The sequence below is a fragment of the Cygnus atratus genome, chromosome 6, assembly GCF_013377495.2.
Source record: "Cygnus atratus isolate AKBS03 ecotype Queensland, Australia chromosome 6, CAtr_DNAZoo_HiC_assembly, whole genome shotgun sequence".
NCBI classification, from domain to species: Eukaryota; Metazoa; Chordata; class Aves; order Anseriformes; family Anatidae; genus Cygnus; species Cygnus atratus.
The window spans coordinates 18684761-18711130 of NC_066367.1; the positions used below are offsets into that span (position 1 = coordinate 18684761).

The window sequence follows — 26370 nt, forward strand, 5'->3', positions numbered from 1 at the left end:
GGCAAATACATTCTTACCTTCTTTTGTGGTGCTTTAGGTTCTTCAGAACTATAAAAAGGTAAAACATAGAATATATCATTAGGTATTACCTGAAAGAGTTTGTTCACAAAACCACCTAAAGAACATAGACCACTTGTCAAACTACAATATCAACACATTTATCAAGGCTGGGAAAATACTAAGTCTGTGCAAGCATGAAACAAGCATCCAGTTTAGTTTCAATGGTGTATACATCATTTCTTATTCCTTCTGTCAATCCCTTTATGAGAGAGTTTGGTGTTTGCAAGAGCGATATGGAAAGAGAGGGTCACAGACATTCATCCAAACAAGCCTGCATGCAAACATTCAGTGACTGAGTGCCATTCACAAAACACAATTTTAATAGATATAAGCAATACATTTTCTTCACCTATTTACTGAGGAAAAGAAGAAAGGGCAAGAAGAAAAGAAGAAAAATTTGTGCTTACACTTGCTTTACAATTTTCTCTAGCTCTGGAAGTTGTTCCTTTAGGGCTGCAATCATTCTAGTATCATCTGATACAGATACATAAAATTCCTGTAAATGACACAGCATAGTCTTTAAATAACTATAGGGGTAAATGAGCAGTACTAAGGATAGAGGATTATGACATGACATCTGATAGTTTAATGATTATAAAGAATGCCAATCTGCATAGATGAAGACATGCTGGGCCCAACCATCTATTACTGCTACTTGTTTATCTCCAGCTGACTTAAAGCATGAGTTACACATGCAGAAGGGAAGACTGATGAGAGGTGGAAGAGAGAAGTGTTTTCTTAAGCTTACTGCGCAACCACTGACTGCTTGTGCAAATACTGCATTTTCAGATTATCAAAGAGAAAAACACGAGAATTCACAATTAATCTGCCACAATAGTGTTTTTTTTACCCACTGCTGTTGTAGTCAAGTAATTTTGTTTAAAACTAGTCTATTATCACTATTATTGCTACTGTTAACTATGAAATTAATTTCTTTGCTTTTTCTTGAAAAACAACAACACAACAAAACCCAACAGACTTGACCATGCTTGCTATTACAAATCCATCTCCTATCTCATCTGTAATTTCTCTGAATATACTATTTTCAATCACAGCTTGGAATTCCTCTCCTCCAGCACTATCCTGGATCTTTTCCACTCTGGCTTCTATCCCACATTCTATTTTTCTCTGAGATGTCTAGTGATTTCTTCTTAGGCAAAACTTAGAACCACTGTACCATACACATTCTCCATCATGTAGAGCACTTGAAACATTTTTCTACTTAAAATCTTTTCCACAGTTACTTGGTAGATATCTTTCAGTACAATGATGCAACAGTTCCTTCATACCTCCAAAAAGGCCATTGCTGCTTCATCTTCTTGCAGTAAATCTCCATACAAAGCAGCCCACTGGAGAACCAGTCGAATGACTCGCCTTTTGTTATTGAGGGCATAATCCATTTTCTCTTGCTCTGTACCCTGGGAAGGCTGGGCATGATAGGTGCCATGGTGTCAAGGAAAATGCTCAGTGGTTGAAAGTATCAAAACCAGTATGAATTCACAAAAAACTGACTTCCAAAAAAACACTTTCAGGGCGTTCAAACATAACTTCCCAATATATACTTTTGATTTCTGTCTGTTGCTAGCATAAAGATTTGTGAACCTCTCACGTTCATATTAAAAAGTAAAAAGACAGTGAAGTTACTATAGAGTATAGGAATAATTGCAATTCTACCACAGAGGCAGTTGCTGTAGAGGAGCAGAACAGAAATGACACTTGGAACAACACAGAATAGGATATTCCTCTTTGTTCTTTGGAAACAGTGGCAGAAAAAGAAAAATGACTACTTGTGTTTATAAACAATTCCAGTCTTCTGTTTGTGAGGAAGGCTACTGGAATGAACCACCACTCTTACTGCTTTTATTTACAGAAGCTACTGTAAGCCAAGGTGAACCTCAGTCCCATTATGGTAGGAGAACCTGAAAGTTCTTACAGCCTAAACTGGCTGCACAGACATGGGATGAAATAACAAATTCTATAGTAGCTTCATTTTATATATGAGGAAATCAAAAGATTCTTCTCTATCAAATATAGCATATTTGGGAGGCAATACTTCGTGACAGTTATTTTGTAATGAACTATGAGAAGAAGTGAGAAACATTTCATTAACCTTTTTCATGAAGAAGCATCAATGTTACAAGATATGCAGATAGAAAAAAAGTACAATTTATTCAAAGGAAAGAAACAAGAAACAAGAAACAAGAAACAAGAAACAAGAAACAAGAAACAAGAAACAAGAAACAAGAAACAAGAAACAAGAAAAAAGTACAGGCACAAATGAACTGCAAGCATGCCCTGTTTCTACAAGCACTTCTAAGTATACAGCATCTCAGTCGTCTAACTAAAGCTATAATTTTAAAAGCTCTGGTCACTTACAGATCTCTGCTGACATCTCTATTAAATCAGTGAAAAAGCAGACTGAAGAGCTGAACGTGGACTTTGGACTCTGTTCTCAGATAAGGGGAGGAAGGTACAAAAGATTCAGTTACACAGTTATATTAGTTTACTGCACTTAGTCTTTCAGTGTTGCTTTGTTTTTATAGACAAAGAGAACTACTACTACTACAAAGAGAACAGAAAAGGTGTTTATAACCTAGGGCTTTCTTCTGAACTCTGAATTACTTTCTGTAAGCAAAGGCATTAGCAAGTTTTTGTTTGGTTGGTTGGTTGTCTTTTTTTTTCTTTTGGTGTTGTTTTAAATATAATTCAATACTATTTTCCTCTCAATGTCTCTACTTCCAATCACTCTTACAGTAATCATGCCGACTTAGAATGAAAAAGTGCTGCTGAGGAAATCTGCTGCTCTTAGAAAGTCCATGATGGGCAATAAACTGAGTTAATTTCAGCTGTTAACTATCCAAAAATGGAGAAGAATCCACAGCAGAAATGGCATATGACAATTTGTGTACCTCTTCACAGAGGTTAACAATGTATATTTAAACCATTTCCCAATAACCTGACGACTGAGTGTGAAGTAAGCACAGAATGAGTGCAACCACTTCAACCGTTCTTCCTGGGTACCAAAATTCTGATCCTGGATTACCATGAATAATAACGTTCCCAAGTATATGGAAACAACTCATATTTTAATACTGGCAATCTTTCATGCACAGAGAAGTCCAGCATCCTTTCAAGCTGCACTTTCAGTTACTCGAACAAAATATTTTAAAATATTAATTAGAAATCAAAATGATCTAAAATACGTATTTTAAGCTTCTCATTTAGAATTATAAGATCTGTATTTTTTCTTTTTTTCCTAACAAATATTAACTCACTTTATATAAATAAAATGTTATGGGAAAAAAATATCTATTAACTCATGTTTTTCAAATGATCTTCCTGCCCAAAATCCTTGCAGAGATCCGGCATGCTAACAGGGTTACTGGGGCACTCACTTGACTGACAAACTTAGAAATCTGCATTTTAATTTCATTCAGAAAGGTTTCAAATGACTAGGGAACTAAACATGTCAGTACATTTATGGAAGTAAGTAAGTCAAAGGGTCGTATGAAATAAATAATATATTGTAAGCTCTGTGCTCCAATGTCTCAGGGAGCAAGTTTAATATTTCACTGAGTCATTTTTCTCATGCCATTTTTACATTTCAAACACTGCAATTATTTCATGTATTTTTACTTTCTTATTAACTGACTCACCACAGGCACTGGTAATTTTTCTGTATTTTTACTGCTCATTTATATTAATTGCTCTTTTATTAACATTATCACGGGTAAAGTCAATGAAGGGTTCTCCCATTTTTATGGGACCTACAGGATGCAAATTCAATGTGGATGGCAATCAGAAGTAAAATATCATGTATTCTTGCAATAAGTGTCAGATAATTGTAAAATATTTATCAACACCAACACGGTTAGAGTTCAATATATATATATTTCTAATTCTGTCTAACATATGCTAGGAAATGGAATCAGTTCTGAAGTCTGCTCTTTGCAGCATGGGAACATTTAACTAGATTGGGAGCTGTGGAAATCAGCACCCATTACTACAGTGGAATGCAAGCTATCTGGCTAGCATAATGGTAAGTAATGTTCACAAAACATTCATAGGAAACAAGCTAAAGAACTATTGTCCACAGAGAGCTAAAGAAGAGTTTATAAATTGAAAGCATTTAGACAGTAGCCCTTTAAAGATGAAAACCTATACACATGCTCACGGACTTGCAATATCCCATGAGTACTATCCTAAAGGGCACTTTTGGACATGTTACTCTGCATCAAGTTTTATTTGGGGATTTATCCTGCCTCCCTCTGACAAACTGTAGCTCTGAGAATTTGTCCATTTCTATCTTTGTGAAGTAGAGAGAGAAACAAGGGTCTTGGACTAACAGATAAGATGTGTGCCTATTATGTGATCCAGAACAGAGGAGCATGTCCTTTGCTTTCCTATTAAAAAAAGAAAAAAGTATGTGATTCTTTAATATTGCAGGGTCAATATGCTTTAATGATAAAATAGAGGTGTGTCAAGGGACAGCATGGCATAAGCACTGAGTCCTGAGCAACAAATAAAGTTATTTAACCAAAATAGTGCACACGTCCATTCCTTTCAGCCTTAAAGAACATACAGATGACCAAACACTGCTGTAAAGGAAGAGAAAAAAACAAATAATTTATACCCTGTACTATGCTCGAAAGCACTACAGTGGTCTAGCTCTACTCATACCTGCATGCTGCCAGCTAAAATAGGATCCTAAGTAGGTGTAAGAAAACAGACTTTTATTGATTCAAAATTGGGAGCTGGAGCAAAAACAGTGTCTCTGACTGAATCACCTTTCTTATTTTTCTTATACCATGTTAATTTCCTCACTGAGCATAACTAATCTGTCCTTAGTCTCACAGCACCACCAAGCATTTTTGTACAGTAATTTTGCTCAAAAAAGATGAGCTTTGTTAGCAACCTTTCAACTCTAACAATAAATTTCAATGGTACAATCAACAGAGCACAGTTTGATTTTCCATATTCAGAATGGACCAAATAAACAATAATTCAGTTCTAGGAAAAGCTGACACTAAAGCAGTGGGATACCAGTTCCTTCCAGCCCTCCTCCTCCTCCTCTCTGAAAAGGAATTAGCGTGATGCCTGCCATGACCCACTTAAGTAGTATATTGGTCTTAGCCTCTCTGGAATAGATTTTATAATCTATGCATACACATAAGCGACACTATCACTTTTATCTTCAGAAAAGCTTTTCCTCTATAAACAATGATGTACAATTTACATATGCGTCTGATTTTTCCAGTTATTGGATATCAGAGGTATACTATTATAACAAAGGACAGACAAGCCTCTAATGTACTGATTGAATAATATGAGCTAGATAAATCTGAGAAAAAAAGAAAGTGCTGTCCTTTCTTTCCTCCTCTTAAAGCTGTCAGCAACAGCATTTCATAATAATTTTGATATCTAAAACTATGTAGTTTTGGAAAATGTGTTTGTTGCAGGTGTATGAACAATTTTCTGTAGACCAGTTTTGTGGGTCCAAAGGTTTTCAAAACAATTACTGTCCTTGCTAGGAGTAACACAAATAGATTCTTAAGCTTGCCAGACAAGGACACGATGCTCTATTTTGTGGTTTCAAGGTGTTAGCTTTCCCAGATGTCACTCGCCCTGCTGAGCTTCAAGAAAAGCACACTTTCACATCAATCTGATTCTAAAAAAATAAATAGGGAATTGAAGTTACACCTCTTGTCAGAAATCTGTAAAACAGAAAACATCATATGTTTATTTAATGCTTCCAATCACTTGATTCCATCAAGTCACTACACACGAGGAAAACTTTTCAGTCCCCCACAGCTCTCTGAACTAAATGACCTGCCAGTAGTTGACTGATGGACATTTCACACACGCCTTCTAAAAAACTGCAAAAATGCAGACAGTATGAGAATAACCTCCAACTCTTGATGTTATCCAACTGTAAGTTTTTTTATTTTTTTCCCTCCTAGGTATTCACATGCAATTCAAGTTTCTTGCAGTTTGTTAAAATTCCCTATAGACTATTATTATTATTGTTTGTAGGTATATTATGACAGTTCCTAGGAACTACTTACTCATTGTTCTCCTAGTTCAGGCACCCTTCTTGAAGCAGTTTGCAACTTGTAATCTATAACATGGACCATTGAAATCACCAAAACATAGTGATCTTAGCTAAAATCTAGATGCTATGGTTCAGCAAAAATCAAAAAAAGACAGAAAAGACATAGGAGGGGTAATCCAAATTTTTACGTAATTTCACTTAAAAAAATTATAGAATGGTTTGGGTTGGAAGGGACCTTAAAGATCATCTGGTTCCAATCCCTCTGCCATGGGCAGGAGACCTTCCATTAGAACAGGTTGCTCAAAGCCCTGTCCAACCTGGCCTTGAACACCTATCTGGTGAAGGGACAGTAGGTTTCTTTTCCCAGGAAAGATACTATTATCATGCTCCAGGACTGCATCTCACAAGGGCTTTACACTATCCATTTCATAGTTGTTGAGCTAGGGACTGGCTGTTAGTCAGACATTGAGAACCCACCCACAAGGCACAGCCTCCATGAAATAAGATTTAATTCTTCACACAGAAAAGCTCCCATCCTATCACTGTTAGAGAAAATCATAAAAGGGACACAACTTTTTCATTACAAAAGGATATTGTGCCATCAAGGCTGGGCAGAGCTGACTATTTGGCATAAAAACACAGTGCATCATAATAAAATCATTTAAAGCAGAATCTGTGAAAAGAGAAGAAAGAAAACAAGAAATTAAGCCACAGCAAACATTTTGGGGACCACAAGGATGAGGCTTCTTTCAGCTAAAAGATCTTATTAGCCCTCTGCAGATAATAAAGGAGTCTTTTTGCACTTTGTTTGTATGTATTAAGTATGAAAATGTGAATGAACAAATATGAGCTGAAATATTAACCTTTTATTCTTGTCTACACAGATTTTATTGCACTTATGTTAAGAAGCAGCCTGTGCTGGAAAATTTGGCACAGCTAACAAAATAACAAAAAAAAACAACACTTCTGTACAAAAGTGAAATATTTGGGTATATTTCTCCTCTACAAATGTAGAGATCTTAGCATAAGAAGTATCAGGCCTGCCACGCCTGAGTACCTAAGAATTGCTGCTGCAGCTTTAGGGAACTGCAATATTAAGCAGCACATTTAGTATGTACTATGTAGGAGAAGGCAAACAATTTAATTCTTTGCTGATTTCCTAACAATGAGCAGAAGACCTAATAAATTTAAATGAATGGTCAGATTTCTGTTTTTATTTTGATTCAAAAGTATCACTGCTGCTACATTTAAATTAAAATGTATATGGACAAAATGATTGGTAGTACTTGTATTTTATCTGACAACAGGGAAAGCTCTTTTTTCACTTAATGTGATGTGTGTTAGTGCTAGCGTAAATCCCAGGTTTGCCTTATCTTTGTACTTGTGACAACAAGAAGGATTTATAAAGCCTGGCTGCAGAGGCCAGTATAAACTTTATTTTACTTTTAAACTATGCAAGTCTTACATGGAACCACTGAGAAACAATAAACACTATACTCTGGGGTATCGATATTACAGTGCAACTTTTGAGAAAAGAGAAACATATAAAAACGCTGTAAGTAAGTGATGTGAAAGAAAATATGGTGATATAACAGTTAACCTAATATTACATCACTGCTTCACTGTAATTCATGTTTGAGAATATCACTAAGTTGACAAAGCACCAACATAATGGTGGGACTTTTTATTTACATAATATATGATCAGGGGCTAAGTTTGAAAGGATTTCAAAAACAATTCAATTTAGAAACATATATAATACATTCATAATATGAATAGTGAACTTGCCATTATATACTTGCAGGTTTAAAGAACAACATTCTGCTTGTAATCCTAACAATTAGGCACCTATGAAAAGGTTCATTTTTATTCTCAAAAGTGATTAATACACACAGTGTAAAAGGATTTCTGTAATCTTTCAATTCTTTCACCATTTATGGCCTACTATCCAATACTCTGAGGTCAGTAACAAATTAGTTGTGGATCATTTAGGAACACCTTAGAATATATACTTGTTAGACATCTGTAATGTCAAAAAACTTGCTAAACCAATATCCTGTAGCTTAACGTACAAGTCTCTGCATCACTTTATCATAAGTAGGAGGATTTTTTTTGTGCCTAAATCTTTTTTTTTCTAAATTAGAGTACTTAGTGACAGTAAATCAGTAAATATCTATATCCTTAGATGTAAATTAGTTGTTCTCCTTACACAAATGAAAAGCGGTCTATTAAGTGCAGCTGCAGCAACCCGCATTCTTGGGACTTAGCCCAGAGTGCACGTACTCTTTTGATTAAGAAGTCTTCTTTCCCTGCACATGGGAAAGTTATCACAAACGAGTAATTTAAATGCAATGTGATATGGATATGAACATTTGGGAAAACATATCCTAGCATAACACAATGGCTAGAGGAATCAAGCTAGTTCACAGTATTAAGTGACAACCAAAACAGTAAGTATGAGTACCATTATCATCTGGCAGTTAATGCATGCTCTTTTCTGGCATTATGGTTGTGCCTATTTAAAGTTCTGACGAGTGGTCTGGCACCTTTTGAGATTCTGCTGTTCTACTCTGAACCAGAAGTATGAATACAACAGAGCAAGCTAGGAGGACTGGATTGTTGTCTCTAGTCCTAGATTTTGTATGTTTTCTTAAGGCTGGACGGCTCTACTTCTGGGAAAAAACTACCACCAGATGTTTTTCAAAACAACATGTTGCAGTGTATCCACAGCTTGCTGTATATGCAGTAATAATAACGACACAGCTTTTGTCATGTACCTGTTGCTTCATTTAAAGTTGCTTCAAGGCGCATAGTTTCTAGAAAGTGCTCTAAAATTTTTTCTGGGGTTCCTGACATCACAATATACCTGAGGGAGGGAAAGGAGCAGTTAGCGTCTCATAGGCAAAATGACAAATCAAGAAAAAACTGCATACCAGTGAGAAGACAAGGAGTACTAAATGCAAATACCTACTTGCACCAGAATCTCTGTGTGTCTTAGGATGAAACCACTCACAATCTTTGTTACCCCCTGTGAAATGTATTGCAATAACACTCTCCACCCTATCCAGGGAGTGTGAGATGACAGACAGCCCCCTCCCTGTACAAGTACTCCATCACCACAGTTACACTGCAATCCACAGAGCTGCACTGGTGTAAACCTGGGGAAGTGCAATCAGAAATGCTTCTCCACTGAGAATGAATACCTCAGTAATGATAGCAATTCATAGTCATTAGAGGGTCTTAATAGGCTTACTCTGAGCATGAAATGAGAACTAGTGTGTATCATTGTCAGAGCAAGGAAACAAAATTTCCTCCAGCAACACTGATAGGGGTTGGTCTGAGAAGATGGGAACAGATAATGAAATACCACACTGTACCTTCAAATTTGTGTAATGCCTTAGATAGCTGAGGTAAGTAAGCTTTTGCAAGTGGATAAACTTACTATTGTACCATTTCCAAGATTAAATTAAAAGAGGTGAGAGAAGTAATGCAGTAGTTAGGTTACTCTGCCTAATGCAAGAACACTGGCAACATTTTAGGTACCAGCAGAATATCACAGGATATTGCTACACTTGTCCTGCCATCTTTTTTTTTCTTTCCTTGCGGATTGGATTTTTCTTTTTTAATCTTTCCCTCCATTCTTCCAATCTTTGCATCTTTTTCTTCTTTTTTTTGGAATCCAACTGATAAAGTATGGAACTTTAAAAAAAAAAGAAAAAGGAAAAAAAAGAAAGAAAGAAAGAAAACCCCCCGAGAAGTGAAGATACTCTGCTCCTGCTGAGAAATAAGTGGTGGAGCTGAGCTCCTGGGAGCTCCTCCTCACTTTGAGCGCTGACCGTCACAGTTCTTTTACCTGCCAACCCCTTTGGAAGAACTGTATTGATGTCCCAAGAACACAAACACTTGTTAAGCCAGGGCACATTCTCGCAGAGATACTAACCAAGTATCTAAGTGAGTGAAGCAGAGAAATCACAGGTTGCTGTACTCTGAATATGAAAGTGAAAATGAACAGTGGAGCGACTTGCAGGGCTGCTGAATTTATCCTGCATGAGTGTGATCACCCATAAAGAGAGAAGTTAGATCATGGGAGTGAGAACTTCAGAGCTAGTTCTTCGAAGCAAAACTCTCACTGTTTGAAAGCATGGCTCAGGGAGCTGTGTCTCCCCAGGAGAGAAAGCAGTAGAATCCAAATCACAGCTCAGAGGATCTGCTCCTAAAGTGAAGTTTTCCCCAAGATTAAGAAGAAGAAAATGAGTTTCCTGGTTGACTCGATCTCTTGGGGAAACAACTCTGGGATGCAGAACATTTCTCTAGTTCAAATACTACATACCTGCTTCGGGAGCAAATCCCAAAGGGCAGCTCATCTGTAGTGATATCAGAGATGTGAGCTACCTATTTAAGAGCAAAGCAGCAAGCCTTTAAGAAGAGGTCCCTATTAAGTCTCTCTTTTGGGCCCAATGACTTTCATAAAGTACTGAGCACGCAACCAACACATTCTAGTAAACACATTCTGGAAATCCAAATAGACCAGTAATTTGATTTGGAGTCTTGACCATAAATGCAGCCACTTACTTTTATCTATTAATAAAAGAAACAAAAGAAATGTCATCTTTAAAACCAGTGAACTCACTCTGAAGATGTTAAACAAAAAGATGCTGCCAACACACTGCTAAGAAAGACTGCTGAAAAGCAGCCAGTGAACGTTCAATGTAGCTTCCTCTTCTGTGTAGCTTGTGTCTGTTCGTCATAGTTATCAGCAAAAGTTCCCTTACTGGCACATTGATAGTACACAAAAGCTGACCAAACATATAAAATATTTACAGAAAGCAGATTCTGAGCTATACCTGCAAAAATTCCTGGAACATAAGTTTTAAAATAACCAGGGACCATAACTGTCTCTAGCTACTTTTCACCAAATTCTGAAGAAGAAAATGTTAAATAATAGAAATAATGCTGGTGCAAAGAGTTTTCAAGGAAGGTGGTGTTTAGAACATGTTTAAATAAAACTTTGACTTTTGAAAGTATGAAAAATTTATCAGACCAAATAAAACAGATTTAAATCTATGAAAGAGTCACTGTGCATACCAGCTGCTGATGCAAATCTACTGACTGCAGTCAAGTTTCCCTCGTTTAGACAGGAAAAAATTGCTGTAAGAGTATATAATTTCCTAGGAACATAGTTTATTTTTCCAATAGATCAAGTGGAAGATGAAATGGCAGTTTCTAAAATGTGTGAAATGTGTAAAATACAAGCAATGGTTTGTTTAACCATTCACAGATCTTTACAAATATTTATACTCAATTATAAAGATAAAATATGTATGTGAAATCCCAGCTCAGATAAAAACTGTACCCAAAATATCTCATAGTAAATTTGCTCTTTTTTTGAAAAAAAGTAAGATGCAGGGTAAAGGATTCAAAACTTCTTTGTGCTTATTTTGTTGAAGTTGCTCGAGCGTTGCTAAAGAAAATGATTATGTGACAGGAAATTGTGCATCCATTTGTAAGTAACACATTTACAAAGCCTTTAGGGGTTTTACCAACATTTGGAATTATAATAGCCTCACTCCATTCCTATCACAGTAGCATCCAAACAGAATTGTACTTTTCCCCTTTCAGTAAGAAAGTAAAGAAAATATAAAGAATATTGTTATTACAGCGCAAACCTCTTCTGTAAGATAAGCTGTGCAATTTTCATTGCATGAAATCTTCATTTGTATATAAATTGTACCTAGCAAACTCTTCTTAGAATCCAGAGTTTAAAATCCAGAATGAAAATATCTATGCTTAACAATAAAACAATGTATTTTCCTCATGTCTTTTACACAGTAGCTCTGCTTAATAGGGTTTCAGCATTCTCCACGTGCAGTCTATTTAGAAGTTATTACATGAGATAAGTATTTACAGTGAGATCTTCACAGAATTATTGTGAAAAGTCACAGAACTAGTGTGCTGCTGGAAATGGATATATTATCCACTGTGGGGCATGTGATTAGCTGATGATTAATAAAAAGAACATTTTATATACTCTGCACTTTTCCACAGAAAGGGGGAATATGCTATTGTTTGGATAATAATGCCATAAGAAAAAGTTAATCATTGTCTGACGTGCACTATTGAATCAAAACATACTTGTGCTGAGGCTGTGAATTTCCTTGATTAGAAACTCTATTTCCTGCTGGGATCTTCTCCAACACCAAGACATCTTGGTCATGTTCTTTGAGCCTTACAGTGTTTGCTTCCACATCCTGCAAGACAAGTTACTTTTAAGAAAGTAATTGCACCAATTTGGCTAATTAGTTACTCTGAAAAAATGCATGACTCTCAAACACAAAGACTCTCTGGATGGTTATTCTCCCCTGTGTTTATCCAACTTTATTTGCTTTTTGAATAGGCATAACCCAGAGGGAAGCACTGGCATTGAGGGAAAGGCAGAGAATCATTGGAGAGACTGGAGCAAGAACCACGAGAAAAATTTCTGGATACACCAAAGGAAAAGAAATTTGCCAAAAGAGAGAGTGCCTCCAGAATTTTCCACATGTAATATATTTTTTACCCCTAGTTTCATATGAACATTATTGTGCATAATTTTAACTTAAAAAAAAATAAAATAAAATAATACTTAGACCAGTAAACTGTCAGAGTACTGCTTTCTTTTCATTTTCTACTACCAGATCATACTAGAAAAAGAAAATAAAAGAACTAAATATAACGTGTATTTAAATAACACAAATGAAAATCAGTAAGACCACAGACTTCCACCTTCTTTGAAGTATTAACCAGAGCTAAATCAGTTGGAGTCTCTATAGCCAATGCTAATGGCAACCTAGTTCCCATGTGAACAGTAAGCATAATCATATTGCTTTTTTCTAGCACAGTACTCTGGAGTTACCAGGCATGTATACTTTTCCATACAGCGTAATACTGTTTTTGACTTCCTCTACTATGAATGATCACAAAACAGCTTGTATTTGGATGCAGGTTTCAGTTATAGAATTACAGTTGAACATTGGAACACATCTGCCCTAACATTAATAACTGGGAATTAATAATTAATTAATTAATAAAATTAAGCTGGGAATATCTTTGTAGAGCCCTCTGATAAAGATATCTGTGTATTTAACTGTGCCTTATTAAATTTGCTACTTGATTTTGCCTTGAACCTATTGAGTTTAAGGCACCTGACACTGATTTATCTAGGAGAACAAGAGATCTTGTTTTATTCAATATTTGGATGGAAGATCACCTAGAAATCCTAGACAGTACCAGGACAAACAGAGCGCTTGGCAAATTCTAGACCACAGGAATGTGAGAGACAAAAGATTACATTTGGTCACATTTTCATGGCTAAGCTAGGAACAGAAAAAGAGGAGAAGTGATTATACTTTACCTGATCTTCTAGACTGTCATATCCCTGTTCCGCAATTAGGGACACTTCAAATATGGTTATTAATATATCTATACAAATAAGACAAGACTCTAGAAAGATTTGGAAGTTCTGACATCATACTGTCAGGGTGGCCCTTCCCACGCTTACCCTAAGGATTCTGTTGAAATCCTCCTTGTCTACTCTCAAGAAGTGGCAGTTGTCTTCACGCAGAACAATAGATGCAGCTCTAGGAGCATCATTCACAAGTGCTAGCTTGCCAAAATCATCTCCTTCATGTAGAGTACATACCACACCCTGCACAGAGCAAAACATTTACATGCAGAAACCCATCATTACTGCGAATTCTATTGAAAGTCCTTGTACAAACACCGGACTTCACAATCAAATACCAAAACAAATCTATTTGGCAGGAAATCAAAAGCCAAAATAATGACTAGGAAACAATACTTGATAGCTGGTTATTACTATTACTAAAGAAAGGCAAGAATAGAAAAGAATTGGCTTGTTCTCTAAAATTACATTCAGCACGAAGGACTCTTCTAGCCCCGCTGAAGAAAGTTGTTGAGTTATTCTCTTTTTTTTTTAAAGAGGCCCTGAAAAATAACATCAAGCTTGCAGAACGTAATACTACATCTTCAGCTGACGTAAATCAGCAGAGCTCCATTTACTTGAATTTATAGTAACAGAATCTGGCCCACCCTGTGGCATGAAACCCACTAGTCCCTATGCTAGATTTTGGTGGAATGCTTGATGTTCAGAACAGAGGGATTCATTGAATATTCAATATTCATTGAATGAGAAATCAGTAGGGAAACAGGGATTTTTAAAGACTCAATGGATTGCTACGTTAGACATGCTATTCAGTATATACCTTTACTAAAAGTAAGAGGTGCCATAAATTTGGAAGGTGTCATTCAACCCAAGAACCACTAGTCACAGAGCAGCACTTGTCAGATGTGCCTAATACCTGTGATAAATATTAGTTGTACAAATATTTGGGAAGATGGTGGTACAGGACAAAAAACCCCATGAGATGCAAGTCTGTCAATTCACCGAATTCCAGCAAATGGCTTTGTCCTAAAGAATACTGCTATAACTGTGTTGAATTACATTTAGAAAGTATGTAATATATACCAAAATTATACAGCAATCAACTAGAAGTACAATAATTGAAACCATTGGATCATTTCTTAATAAAATTACATTCAATTTGTTTCCTCAGACAAAGCAATTCTGCTCTAAATTAAACGGTATTCCTTCAAAGTTTTTTCTTACAATTTCAATAATAAGGATCATATAAAAAGAATTCTGAAAAAATTACCTTGCCATAAATGACTACGTTTACTGATCCCTTCAGGATAATGTACCAAGAAGTACCTTCTTCTCCCTGATTAAATACTACAAAAGAGAAAAAAGATTTTATGGTGAGAATATAGTTATTCAAAACATAAATGGGCCAGATCCTGCACTCAATAAAATTCAAGGTAACTCTATTGCAGTTGTATTAATGACTGCCATGAAAAAGGTCATACTATGATTTTAAAAGTAATTGCCTTCCGATTTTAGGGGGAAAAAAACCATGTAGTAATTATTTTATAACACTGATGTGAAAATTGCTTTTATTTTCCACATCAACTGCAACAACGACTTTATCGATACACGTCAGGTTATCAGTTTCTAATCAGCACACATATTTGGATCCCACTAAAAGTAGTGTTCTAACTATTCCCTAGCAGCTGTGAACTTGATACTGTTAAATATAAATAAATGCCTTGCTAAAACTTATCAGCATAAATAGATCTGAGGAATCTAACATTTTAAGTCAGTAAGATGGCTTTTTAATACAAGGATAATAAAATACCTTTTGCATAAAGGTTGGTCCAAATCAAAATTCCATATACAAACACATCCAAATCATACGTGATGCATAAATCCAACCAAGAATATAGACTTAATTTTGCTACTGCTCCTGCAATTAGCAACAGGCGAAATTAACACCTACTACCCAGTTTTTGAATGCTGACTGCCAGTCAAATTTGAAGAGTGCATTTAAGTTTTGCTCTTGTCATTTAAACATTAAGAATTTAATGCTTATGCCACAGATAAGAAAGATGATCTCACAGGACTCCTTTTACTTACAGACCGTTCCTGCTTTGGGATGTGACTCAAAAATGAGGACACCTGCTAATTCTCGCTTTACCTTAAAATAGAGAGAGAGAAATTACAGTCTTTATAAGTATTTTATTCTTTCTTATTACATATAACCCAGCCACTCCTTTTCTTCCTGCTGCATTGTTCAGCACTCATTCAGAATCACACAGCCAGACGGTCTACTTCACTCAGTGTCCTATTCCCTACCAATTGGCTTCACTTAACATGAGCTCTACATTTACTCTCTCCAAATAGCTCAGGCAAGGGCATCCTTAAGATACAGTTCTCCACATCTTTTTTCATATACATACAAGTGAAACCATCATAAACAATTAACATGATGGAAAATTTCAAACAGTAATAACTAATTTATTACAGAAGATTGCTATCATCAGTTACCCTATGGGGCTCTGTGGTACTGCTGCTCTTCCCTCAGAAATCAGTACCCTTCTCCTTACTGACTTAAATTTGGCAACTTCTGCTGTGTCAGGCTGCAAGGCACAGCTGTATGGACCTGCTGAGACCTCTCTCTGCCTGACAGCTTCTCAGACAAAATGTCCAGCTCACTACCTCTTTCAGGAACTGGAGAATGTGACATTGCACTTGATGTCAACCTGTTCTTCTTTGGGTTTGTACTACTCTGGTGTGATTAACTCCTATGACTGATGGGGCACTTGTCTCTAGTGAGACAGCTGCTGTTCAAAACCACTTTTTCCTCACAGTAAACACTGTTAGCATTGTTTTCACAAAGTGAGAGCAGCACTGCAAAGCTCATATTATCCTGGGATTTTCTGTGTGCCTTATGTCTCTCTTCACACAATCACAGATCTGCATGGACTTTGAGGCCAATTTCCAGGCAGAAGGATTCTTTTTTTCAGAGAATCTCAGCTGGTGATAACCAATGTTTCAAAAGGACTACTATGTAACTTAAAAGTGCAAAATACAGATAAAAAACATGCTCCAACGTCTTATTAGCATTAGTGTTTTTGTGCTGTTCTCCTAGATCTTTAAATTGAGAACAGCTGTACTTCTAGATGAATAACTTTTAGGCCATGAAGAAAAAATTGGGGAGGAACCCTCAAATTCTGGACACAATCCAGATGACAGTATCACCTGAGATGGGTAGACAAATTCAGGCTCTGATATCCTAAAGGCATGTACCAAACCTTTGCCTGGGCACCAAGTGTAAACATCCCTTACCAGCCACCTCTCCCCAAACTCTTTCCTGACAGACAGTGCAAAGCATTCCCTGTTTGTTTGCAGTCTGGCGAAGAAGAGGGATTTATAGAGGTTCTTGGACATTCTTTATTAGTACATTGACCAGTGAACACAACCACAGGCCTGTTGTTTCCATAACTATTAGTCCACCAAACTCTTTTACAACTTCTGTCTGGAGGCAAAGCTTTGACAAGGCCAGGAAGCATGCCACCATTAGCACTGTTCTATACATTGTAGAGGGCTTTCATATCCCATATACATCCTCAGGTATCTTCTCCATTGTTTCAGTCACTTGCCTCTGCAGTGAATGAATCCTCTTGATGAAGCCAAGAATTTGGTTCGTTTTTAACACTGTATTATATAATTGTTTTTCATTCATACATTAAGTTCATAGGCTTCCCTAGCAGGGATTAGTTCACCACCATGCAACTTGACTTTTATCTATTTTACTTCCTGCTGCCTGTAGCTTATCTAGAAAAGTTTTTACTTTAGGAATTATGCCTTGATTAAAATTAATAAACATTCCATTTGCTTTCAAGTTGATTGACCATTAATCTTCTGGTTCATAGGAGCAATGTTGTCTATTGCTTCTCTGGAGAATCCTTCTAAGCTAGGAGTGATTTCTGTCCTCTGCTTCTGTTCATGACACACATAATACGCTGACATTTCCAAATTCTTAATAAAAACATGGAGTGAACTGCACTTCTTGCATTTCTTCAAAATGCCAATTATTTCTTGCAGCTCGTATCATTTACCATATTTCTATATGTTGCTTGTTGTAGATTCTAAGCTCAAATCTGAATTTCTTCTGAGCAGGAAATAAGATGTTTAAGATTTTTTTTTCTCTGAGTTATGTCTGTATTATCAAAAGTCTTCTCCACTGTCAGTTTCTGTCTATCTTAGGTAGTTTCTTTTGTTTGATTTAAAATGTGTCATTTCTGGCTCTCAGAGAAATCTTTCTTTAAATACCTTTTCTTCCACCTACCAAATATGCTAAAAGATTTTGTCTGACTGTTCCCTCTTAGTTCAGTTACCCACTTTGGAGGTATAATCTATTTGAAAAACATTGCTCAGATGTTATATTTTTGCAGAGTACTATCTTTTTGTAATGCAGTTCCATAATTAGCTGCATCTGTCCAAGTTAGCTGCAAATTATTAAAATCATCAAGAGCTTCCAAAGAAGCTATTATAAAAAATAAATCTATTTTTTGACTGTCTTCCTTCTTCTGAAAGCACCCATATCTTGCTGTTACCAAGAGCTATTCAGCTCATTTCAGTTGCCTATACAGTGTGTCACTGCTGGTGAGACTTTAAACAGTTGCATTCTCTCCTCCAGGTATTTTCTCCATGCAATTTATTCCTGGTTCACTGCATTGCCCTTGCTTATTCAGAGGGAATGCACATGAGGAGGTTTTCCTTCAATCTAGGACCAAGCTCCAATAGCCAGCACTGCACAGTACACCTTTCTTCACTATGTAATTCCTCTTCCTAACTGTTTCAAGCCAAGACTTCTAAACATTCAGAAATCAGACATCTCTTCTGCTGAAGCTCACTCAGAAGCACTACAGTCCCAGGTGTGAGGTCAGATACCATTTATCTTAATTTAAACTCAGATATGGCCCCAGACAGAGGCACCGGTGACAAGCAAGTGAGTTATGGACTGTGCAGAAACACACAGAGATTCCTTTCGCTGATACACGAAGGACAATCTTTACAGCACTTGGGTGATCCTCACAGGTGGGAATGACTTCTTTGCATAGAAAGTATAAATGGGAAGGATTGTATGAGCTCCAATTCTAATCACCAAATGTCACAATTCACCCTCCCTTTTGGCAATCAGTCATATGTTTAAAAAAACTTACTGTGGTAGAAAGATGAGATAAGGCTTTAATGTGAAGAAGTTCTTCATATATAATTTCTAAATCATCTATAGTTCTCTGGCCAGGCCTGTACATAGAAAATTAAAAGAACAGAAAAATGCAATAAATGTCCAAAGTAATAGCTTCAGAGAAGTACAAAACAACCCGTAATACTCTTGTACTGTCTACTGAATAGGTCAGTTATATTTTTTAGGCACAAAATAATTGTATGCTGAATATGACTCAACTAAACCATGTCTTTTGCAGAAGGAGAAAAAGTAAATCAAGGAAAACAGTATTACATTAAGTCAAGAAAGGAAAAGGAACTAGTTTGGACATTTTTACACCTTCACAACGGACAGATTTTTGCCCCAGCCAGCACGTTTAAATTAAAAAAGACATTGAGTTTTAACACTGCTGCACAGACTGGTGTAGAGCAACACTATGAAAAGGCCATGCAGAGTCCAGAGCCACCTCAGTGGGCACACCTCCAGCACTTTGCGCTGCAGGGGTGCGGGCACACCCTAGCCAGCTCTAAACCAAATCTAACTGGTGGCAGCACAATGCTGAGCACCAGTTCTACCAAGCACAAGTCTCCTAAGTACAAGTCCTGCAGAAGCAGGGCTGTTGAACTTCACCGAAGCACTGCTCAGTGATCCTGACCATGGCCTGCTCCTCACCAGGGCTTGCAATGCACCCACTTCTGTCACAAGCACACAGTATGCACAGGGCTACAGAAAATAACGCAGATCCTAAGCACCTTTACTTCATTCACATTGGCTACAGGGACAAAGGACAGTTCTGGCTGGAGGACTGAAACACACAAAGGATGGAAGCCCTATGAAACCACCTGAATGACACCGAGCAGCAGCCATGGCAACCACCTTACAGAGATCCCAGTTAGACATCTTGCCTGATGAAATCAGGTGTTCTATATGTAAAACTGTCAGATAAATCAGAAATGATACATTAAGATCTGTTCCACAAGGACTCCTGAGCCATGGGTGGGACCTTACTTTTTTCCATGTGCAGCACTAATTAGTTGTAGCAGATGGACAATAGCAGTGGTTTGTAAAGGAGCGTTTGATTTCTGTTGAACAAATTCCAAAAGGAAGCAGTGCATCTTGGAGGACACTATGATTGCCACAGAGTTAATGCTGAGTGCTGCTGTTTAGCCACATGGGTAAGTAAGAACCACTCACTATTCCAACTCCTCTCACTGAAAAACACAAGATGCTGCCAGGAATAAAAAGCATGCATCAATGAAGGGATAATCCTCCTACAGGACAACAAGAAATGAGGCTGTTACTGTGTTTTAAATAATTGTGTTTCTGCAGCATCTATACACTGGCAAATTTTCTGATTCCTAAAAAAATGGCACAAATGCTCTAAGGACTGCAGTGTGTCAGAGATGCCTTGGAGGATCTAATGACTAGTACTCATGAGAAGGATTTGTTAGAGTTTGTGAGGAACTTCTAATCTCTTCCTGCATATAGCACTCTACATTTTTTTTGCCTGATCCCCTTTGGTTCAACAGTCTGTCTAAATCATGTGCGAGATAGAGGGAGTAACCAGCAATCGTCTTGCTCTGTTGTATTTCATCTGTTTGCAAAAGAAGTTTGATGGAGACTTCTTTTGGATGAAAGAAATATTGAAGAAGTCCTAGAAAATATAAGGACAACTGACCTCTTCTCTGCCAAGCAAGCTGTATTTTTCATCTGTTCTTCATTTACCAGTGACATGCACTTATTACCCAGATGAAAGACCAATTTATAACAAAAATGTCTTGGATGAAATTCAAGTTATCCTTTTTTTCCATACAGAATGGAATAAACTATTTGGGGAGAAACAAACTGAGTTGGTACTGCTATGCCCTCTAGTGACTCAAATTACTCTTTTCTATTTCTAAATCTGTTGAAATTACAAGGCTGCCACTCCTAGTGATTTATGGGGGACAGTAGAAGCTTAATTAAATACAGAATAAAGATAAGCCAGTACCATCTACCTTTCCCTGGAGATTTAAGAACCACAAGGTAAAGATTTTAATAAAAAGTACTCCCCACAGGAAATAACAACATTAATTTTATTGCACCCTTGCAAAGCCTGCATATCTTGGAAAACAGATAAGGTAGTGTATCAAATTAACAAATTCCTACAAGAAATTAACGTATGAAAGGATGATGTCTAACTACATCAGATCTCTGTCAAGACAAAAGGGTGCACTCTTTTTTCAGTATGTCCATTTGTCTCCTGTGTTAGCACACTGGGAGGACTGACAATCTACAGTGGATGTACCCGGTCTTTACTTCTGCTTCTGCAGATGTCACGTGGAGAGATATTAGGCATCACTGCTTCTGTAAAACCTGTGTGGTGACCCACTGATGTTGATTTGTAGGATCCTGCTGTGTAAAGACCTAGTTTCTGCAGGGGACTTATTCTAACAGCAATAGCTGGTTATAGACAGGATAATAAATGGCATAGGTATAGAGAACGAGGCTACACATTAATGGATAGGAAAACTCAGGTGGTATTAAGTGATCAATAAAAACTGCTCAGTGTTTGGAGAATTTATCAAGGTCAGAAACATTGAGCTTCTCTGTGACTAGGATGTTGACAATAACATAGCACTTCACCACTGATAAACCATGTACATACAAACAATATAATTAACCAGAAAATTCAGAGTTGGTAAGAACAAGTGAAAAGATCAGAGGCCCCATAACACTGTGATTGTATGTCAAATAAGCATCTTTCCAGAGTACAAGTTTTGCCTACAAGTACTACAAAGAATACAGAGGAGACAAGAATAATTTTACCCACTATCTGCATCTGAGTGTGGAAGCGAATGCATGTTCACTTACTCGAGTATGGAAGCAGATTCCATAATCTTTGTACTTGAATCTAAGCTATTTGATTAACTCCATAAATACCACTTATCACAAATAATACCTGCAAATATCAGTGAACTGATATGTGGAAAGATAATCTGTATTTCCTGTCCCAGGAATAATGCTTAATTCATTAAACGTCATCAGTAGGAATCCCCACCAAGGACTATGGAACTAAATACAGTCTATGGGAAAATCTAGTATGGTTCTGACTACTGACAGTCAGGTGGAACATGATATATAAATAAAAACAATAAAGCAAATATAGTTTGCCTAATTTTTACAGTACGTTCAAGAAGTTTTGGATTAATAGCAGTAATTAAATTGTTGTTTTATTATATATATGTTTTGTGCTGTTTACTAAGTTTAGATGTTTAGATCTCCCTAGCATCCTGTCCAGCTTACTTCTGCAAGTGACGCTAAAATTTATTTAGTGATCATATATGTAATCAAACCCTCTTTGCACTGATAAAATTTGCTGAGCACAATTACCAAGAATGTATGACACAAACTTGTTTCAGTCATATTGTTAACTTACTGTACACTGGAGTATTAAAACAGAATATAATCCATTGGAGTTAAATACCATTTCCTAATGAACATCATCCTCTCTTTAAAGACTTCTGTTATTATTGCGTCCAACTTTGTACATCCTATTTCATTAGGGTTAACCATCAAGTTAGCTACATCTAAACACTATTCAAATCAGCTAAAAATAACTAAGAATATATTTTCAGTATGTATTTTCACACTGAAGGACTGAAAAGTTTGTAAGGAAGAGATGTATTAATTCCACAACATTTTTTGCCAGGGACTTGCTCAAGGTCTGTACCTGTGCTCCAGGCATTATAGGGAGCAGAGAGCTGTGTTTGCCACTTCACAAAAGGCTATTTTCATATTCACAGTGTATGTGTTTCCAAAAAAAAACCTAACCAAACAAAAAAAAAAAAACCAATAGCAACAAGAGCCTGCCAAAAATTCCCTGAGCTCTATTCTGTTTTTTAAACTATAGAACATTCTTTCACAGTTTGACAGTTAAAATGCTGCAGTTAATGTAATAAACAGAGAATTTTTTAAGTTGGCTGTCAAAACAAGTGACACTTTTTGCTAGAGATTTTCAGATTTTGAACAATAGAAAGTACCTTTCAAAGCAACAGCTTCATTATACAATCAAATTCTCAAAGTAATCTTCTCATCAAAGAATATTGTCTTATTTCTTTCACGGTAATTATCGAAGTTCTGTAACCTCTCCGGAAATGGTGACTATTGTAAAATGCAGCTGTGTTGGTTTGAAAATTGTGGGTCCTGTGCAGGTCAGCTACAGCCAGTGTTTCTAAAGCCCTGACAATTCTTTGAACTTTTGGCTGCTGTAATGGTGTCTAGTCAAAACTAGCAGGGCTTTGAGGATTCACAGAGATTTCAATAGCTTTGATACACCTCAGCACAGACTGGATTTTCAACTAACAGGATCATAACATATGTAAACTGAATACTAGAACAGTAGTTAATATGGTGCCTGATAGTACAAACTTGCTTCCATGAGCAAAGGGCAGCAAAAATAAGCACTTTCAGGGATAGGGACAGGGAAAGATGTCAGATGGCTGTCAGTCTTGAGAAAACCTCATTCCCCTCACTATATCGCATGAAAAATCTCCTATGAATATTCTTTCAGGTGATGCTGTGCAAGTGACGACACAGGGGGAAAAGTGATACTTTTCACAGCACCATGCCAACCTTTCAACTCTGCAAGGAGCATGGATGATAATCAACAATGATCTTGCCAGCATAAACTTACACTGGCTGCTCTGAAAGTCATGATGGAAAGAGAATGTAGCAGGCTGCTGAAAAAAATGATGACCTAAGGGAGCAATTCCATAAGAACCAACCTGCTCAGTCAGCCTGAGGCAAAGGAGACAGTTCAGAGCTGCAGGGTCACAGCACACATCGTGCTGTTCACAGTCTCCTAATGACTGGCATCTCCTCATGCCTGTAAGAAGCCCTTTTTCACTCCTCAGTGGAAAATGCAGTGCACATCTTTGAGAGGAGACAATGTTGTGCTTCCCGGACACCATAAAGATTTATGGGTGCACCATACTCCCAGACTGGTTTGTCTATGCATTTTGTGTGAAGGGAGTGTTCCTTTTGATTGTCCTTGACTAGACAACTACCAAACAGAGGAAAGAGAAGCTATCCTTTAAAAAGTGTTGCTGCACAGCAGTGTGATCTATTTTTATGAGCACAAATATCTGACTGTACTTTTTGAAATTCAGTGCTTTCATTGAGTTCTTGGAAAGGTGTCGTCTAACTTGTATTCACAGGGTAAGTCAGGTCAATGTGCAAATATGCTTATGATCTAAACAGATAACACTGGGAGAAGAATGGAGCAGGGAAAGAATACAGATAGAAACAGAACATGAACAAGCATGTGCGTTAAGTCGATTCAAGACATTTTTAGCATAAAAATATTCTCACATGGTAGCCAGGGCCCGAGCCTATCCCATAATAAAGACAAACTTTGTCAATGGCCTCAAGAAGGAGTAGGATCCAGATTTGTGTACTACTTACCTTTCTTGAACTGACCCTTACGAGTAAATCGTTAGTGAGGGTGACCTTGAGTAATTCTCAGTGCACTTAATTAGCAGTAAAGTATGTCTTCAGTGGCCCCTAAACACTACCTGCATAATAAGGAGCCTGCTTTCAATTGAGGATCAAACAGAGTTCATATTGGTTGCTTTGAAGTCACTATAAAGCTGCCTGTAGGAAAGGGCTTTAGCAGAGTTTTCAGTGTGACCAGAATGTATTGCTGAAAGGACGGTTAGCCAACCAATGAGTGAGAGGACATAATATGACAGGTACGAAAAGGTTAGGCAGACATCCTCTGCAGCCTATGTATAGAAAGCATTTTTTTTCTTAAAATACTATTTTGTAACAATAAGGATAGATAAATAAATCTACCAAGCCACATTTCACACCTTGCTAGTAAACTACAGCAGGGGAAGTCCAGTCTCTCTCAATTCAATAAAGTTCTACCAAAGATGAATCTAATTAAGGGCTGCTATTTATGACTGTAATTGAAAGGCACCTGCTGTGCTGTCAGCCCTACCACTCCACTCATTTGCAATAACCAAAAGCAGTGTAGTTAATTGAATGGCATGCCAGCACTGTAAGTGTTAATGGAATCTGCACCTTACTTTTAGGGATACTCTGAAATGAAATAAAAACTCATAATGCTGCATTTTCCACAAGGTATGATAACATTCATAGCCTTTGATGACTGTTCTGAATACACAGTTCAATTTATAAGCATGAATAAGGACCAGAAATTTATTTAATACTGACTTACAAACTTTGGAGTTTGAGCAAACTGGCACCGAAATGAAAAAAATGGCTAAAGGATGCCTGAAAATATATATAGCTTCCCCATGTTCCCATGCAACAAAAAAGGCCTGTGCATAATATTAATTCATTAATCTGCTTACGGTTTTCTAAGAATCATCCTCATATGAGCATCTGGCCCAATCTGAGACAGGAAAAGCATAGTGTCCTGCAGCTCCTCATCACACTCCTTTTTCTCTTCCTCAGTTGGCAAAGGGGCATCTTCATGCTCATCATCCAAAAATCGGTAAAATAAGTATTTGTCCTGAAAGTAGTGTTCCTGATCCACTGAAAAAACAGAACATATCAAACACTAATCTCTCCTCATTCAAATTAAAATTGTAGAAATCTGCATAGCATCATACGTTGCAGATGGATTAATAAAGAAGAGAAAGAAAACAGAAGAACTGCAAAAATATCAATCACGCTCATTTCTCATGCATGTCCAAATAATATAACTTAGAGGACACACTTAAATTGTGTACCACAAATACTTTCCAAAAGACTTCAATTTATGTGCGGTGTGGGTGTGCATATACGTGTGTGTGTATGTTTTGTTTACTAGATCTGCTTCTGTTCTTATTGTTTCAAAACATTTTATTTAAGCAACTGGGAAAATAGTTACAACATGAATTTCTAAGATGTGTTCTCTGACATGACCACCTTACCATACCTGTTTCAGACAGGGCTGAAAGGTAACAGATCAAGAAGCATCTAAACTCCTTTTCACGTTCCAGAAATGTCATCATCAACATATAATTCCAAAGCCAAGTTCATTGACCTATATCTTTGAGGAAGAACTTAATGGACAGTCTTCCAAGATAAGACTTCTAAAGAGAGGCTATGACACAACAGAAGACAAACTCTTAATCTTCCAAGCAAGCCAGAGAGGTGCGTTGAGCTGGATGTCACAATGCAGTTGCAGCAACATGACCTTGGGAATTCAAGACAGTATTTGTCAGAAATTAAAGCTACAGCCCTGAGGGAACGGAAGTGGTGGAAACAATCTGTCTTCTCAGGGTGGAAATTTCTCCCTGGGACATGGCAAGCACAACAGACAATGACTGGAAGTGTACTGTGACAGGGCTGCTGTTCTGAACTTCATAAAACTGTACATACAAAACTTCAGATATGAATATTGGTTTAGAAAGCTGCCCTTTTGAGGGCTATAACATCTCATTACCCAGTAAATCCTGTGAAGTGGAAACTGTGAGGTGACGTAAAACACAGTCAGAAAACTAATATAAAATCCCAGATCTCTCCACTGGGATATTTGGAGTACTGATTTTGGGAACCACTCAAAAACCAGTGAATTTCATTCCAAAATTATGAATCTGAACAAACAGAAATGCTCACATTCAGTTCCAAATCTTTCAC

The 26370-nt window shown here is 37.1% G+C and overlaps 1 protein-coding gene across 3 annotated transcripts in view; it reads right to left on the reverse strand.

Annotated features, from left to right (window-relative positions):
* The window catches only part of RAPGEF4 (Rap guanine nucleotide exchange factor 4), a 152801-nt gene that overhangs the window by 27273 nt on the left and 99158 nt on the right, over nt 1–26370 (reverse strand). For all 3 annotated transcript variants that reach the window (XM_035568018.2, XM_035568010.2, XM_035567993.2), the window contains 11 exons: nt 25098–25281; nt 18734–18818; nt 15642–15702; nt 14824–14900; nt 13650–13796; nt 12245–12360; nt 8890–8978; nt 6707–6785; nt 1350–1500; nt 468–556; nt 18–48 (listed from right to left, as the gene is read on the reverse strand). In XM_035568018.2, the coding sequence (XP_035423911.1) occupies nt 18–48; nt 468–556; nt 1350–1500; nt 6707–6785; nt 8890–8978; nt 12245–12360; nt 13650–13796; nt 14824–14900; nt 15642–15702; nt 18734–18818; nt 25098–25281 (1109 nt within the window). The remainder of the gene's footprint in view (nt 1–17; nt 49–467; nt 557–1349; nt 1501–6706; nt 6786–8889; nt 8979–12244; nt 12361–13649; nt 13797–14823; nt 14901–15641; nt 15703–18733; nt 18819–25097; nt 25282–26370) is intronic.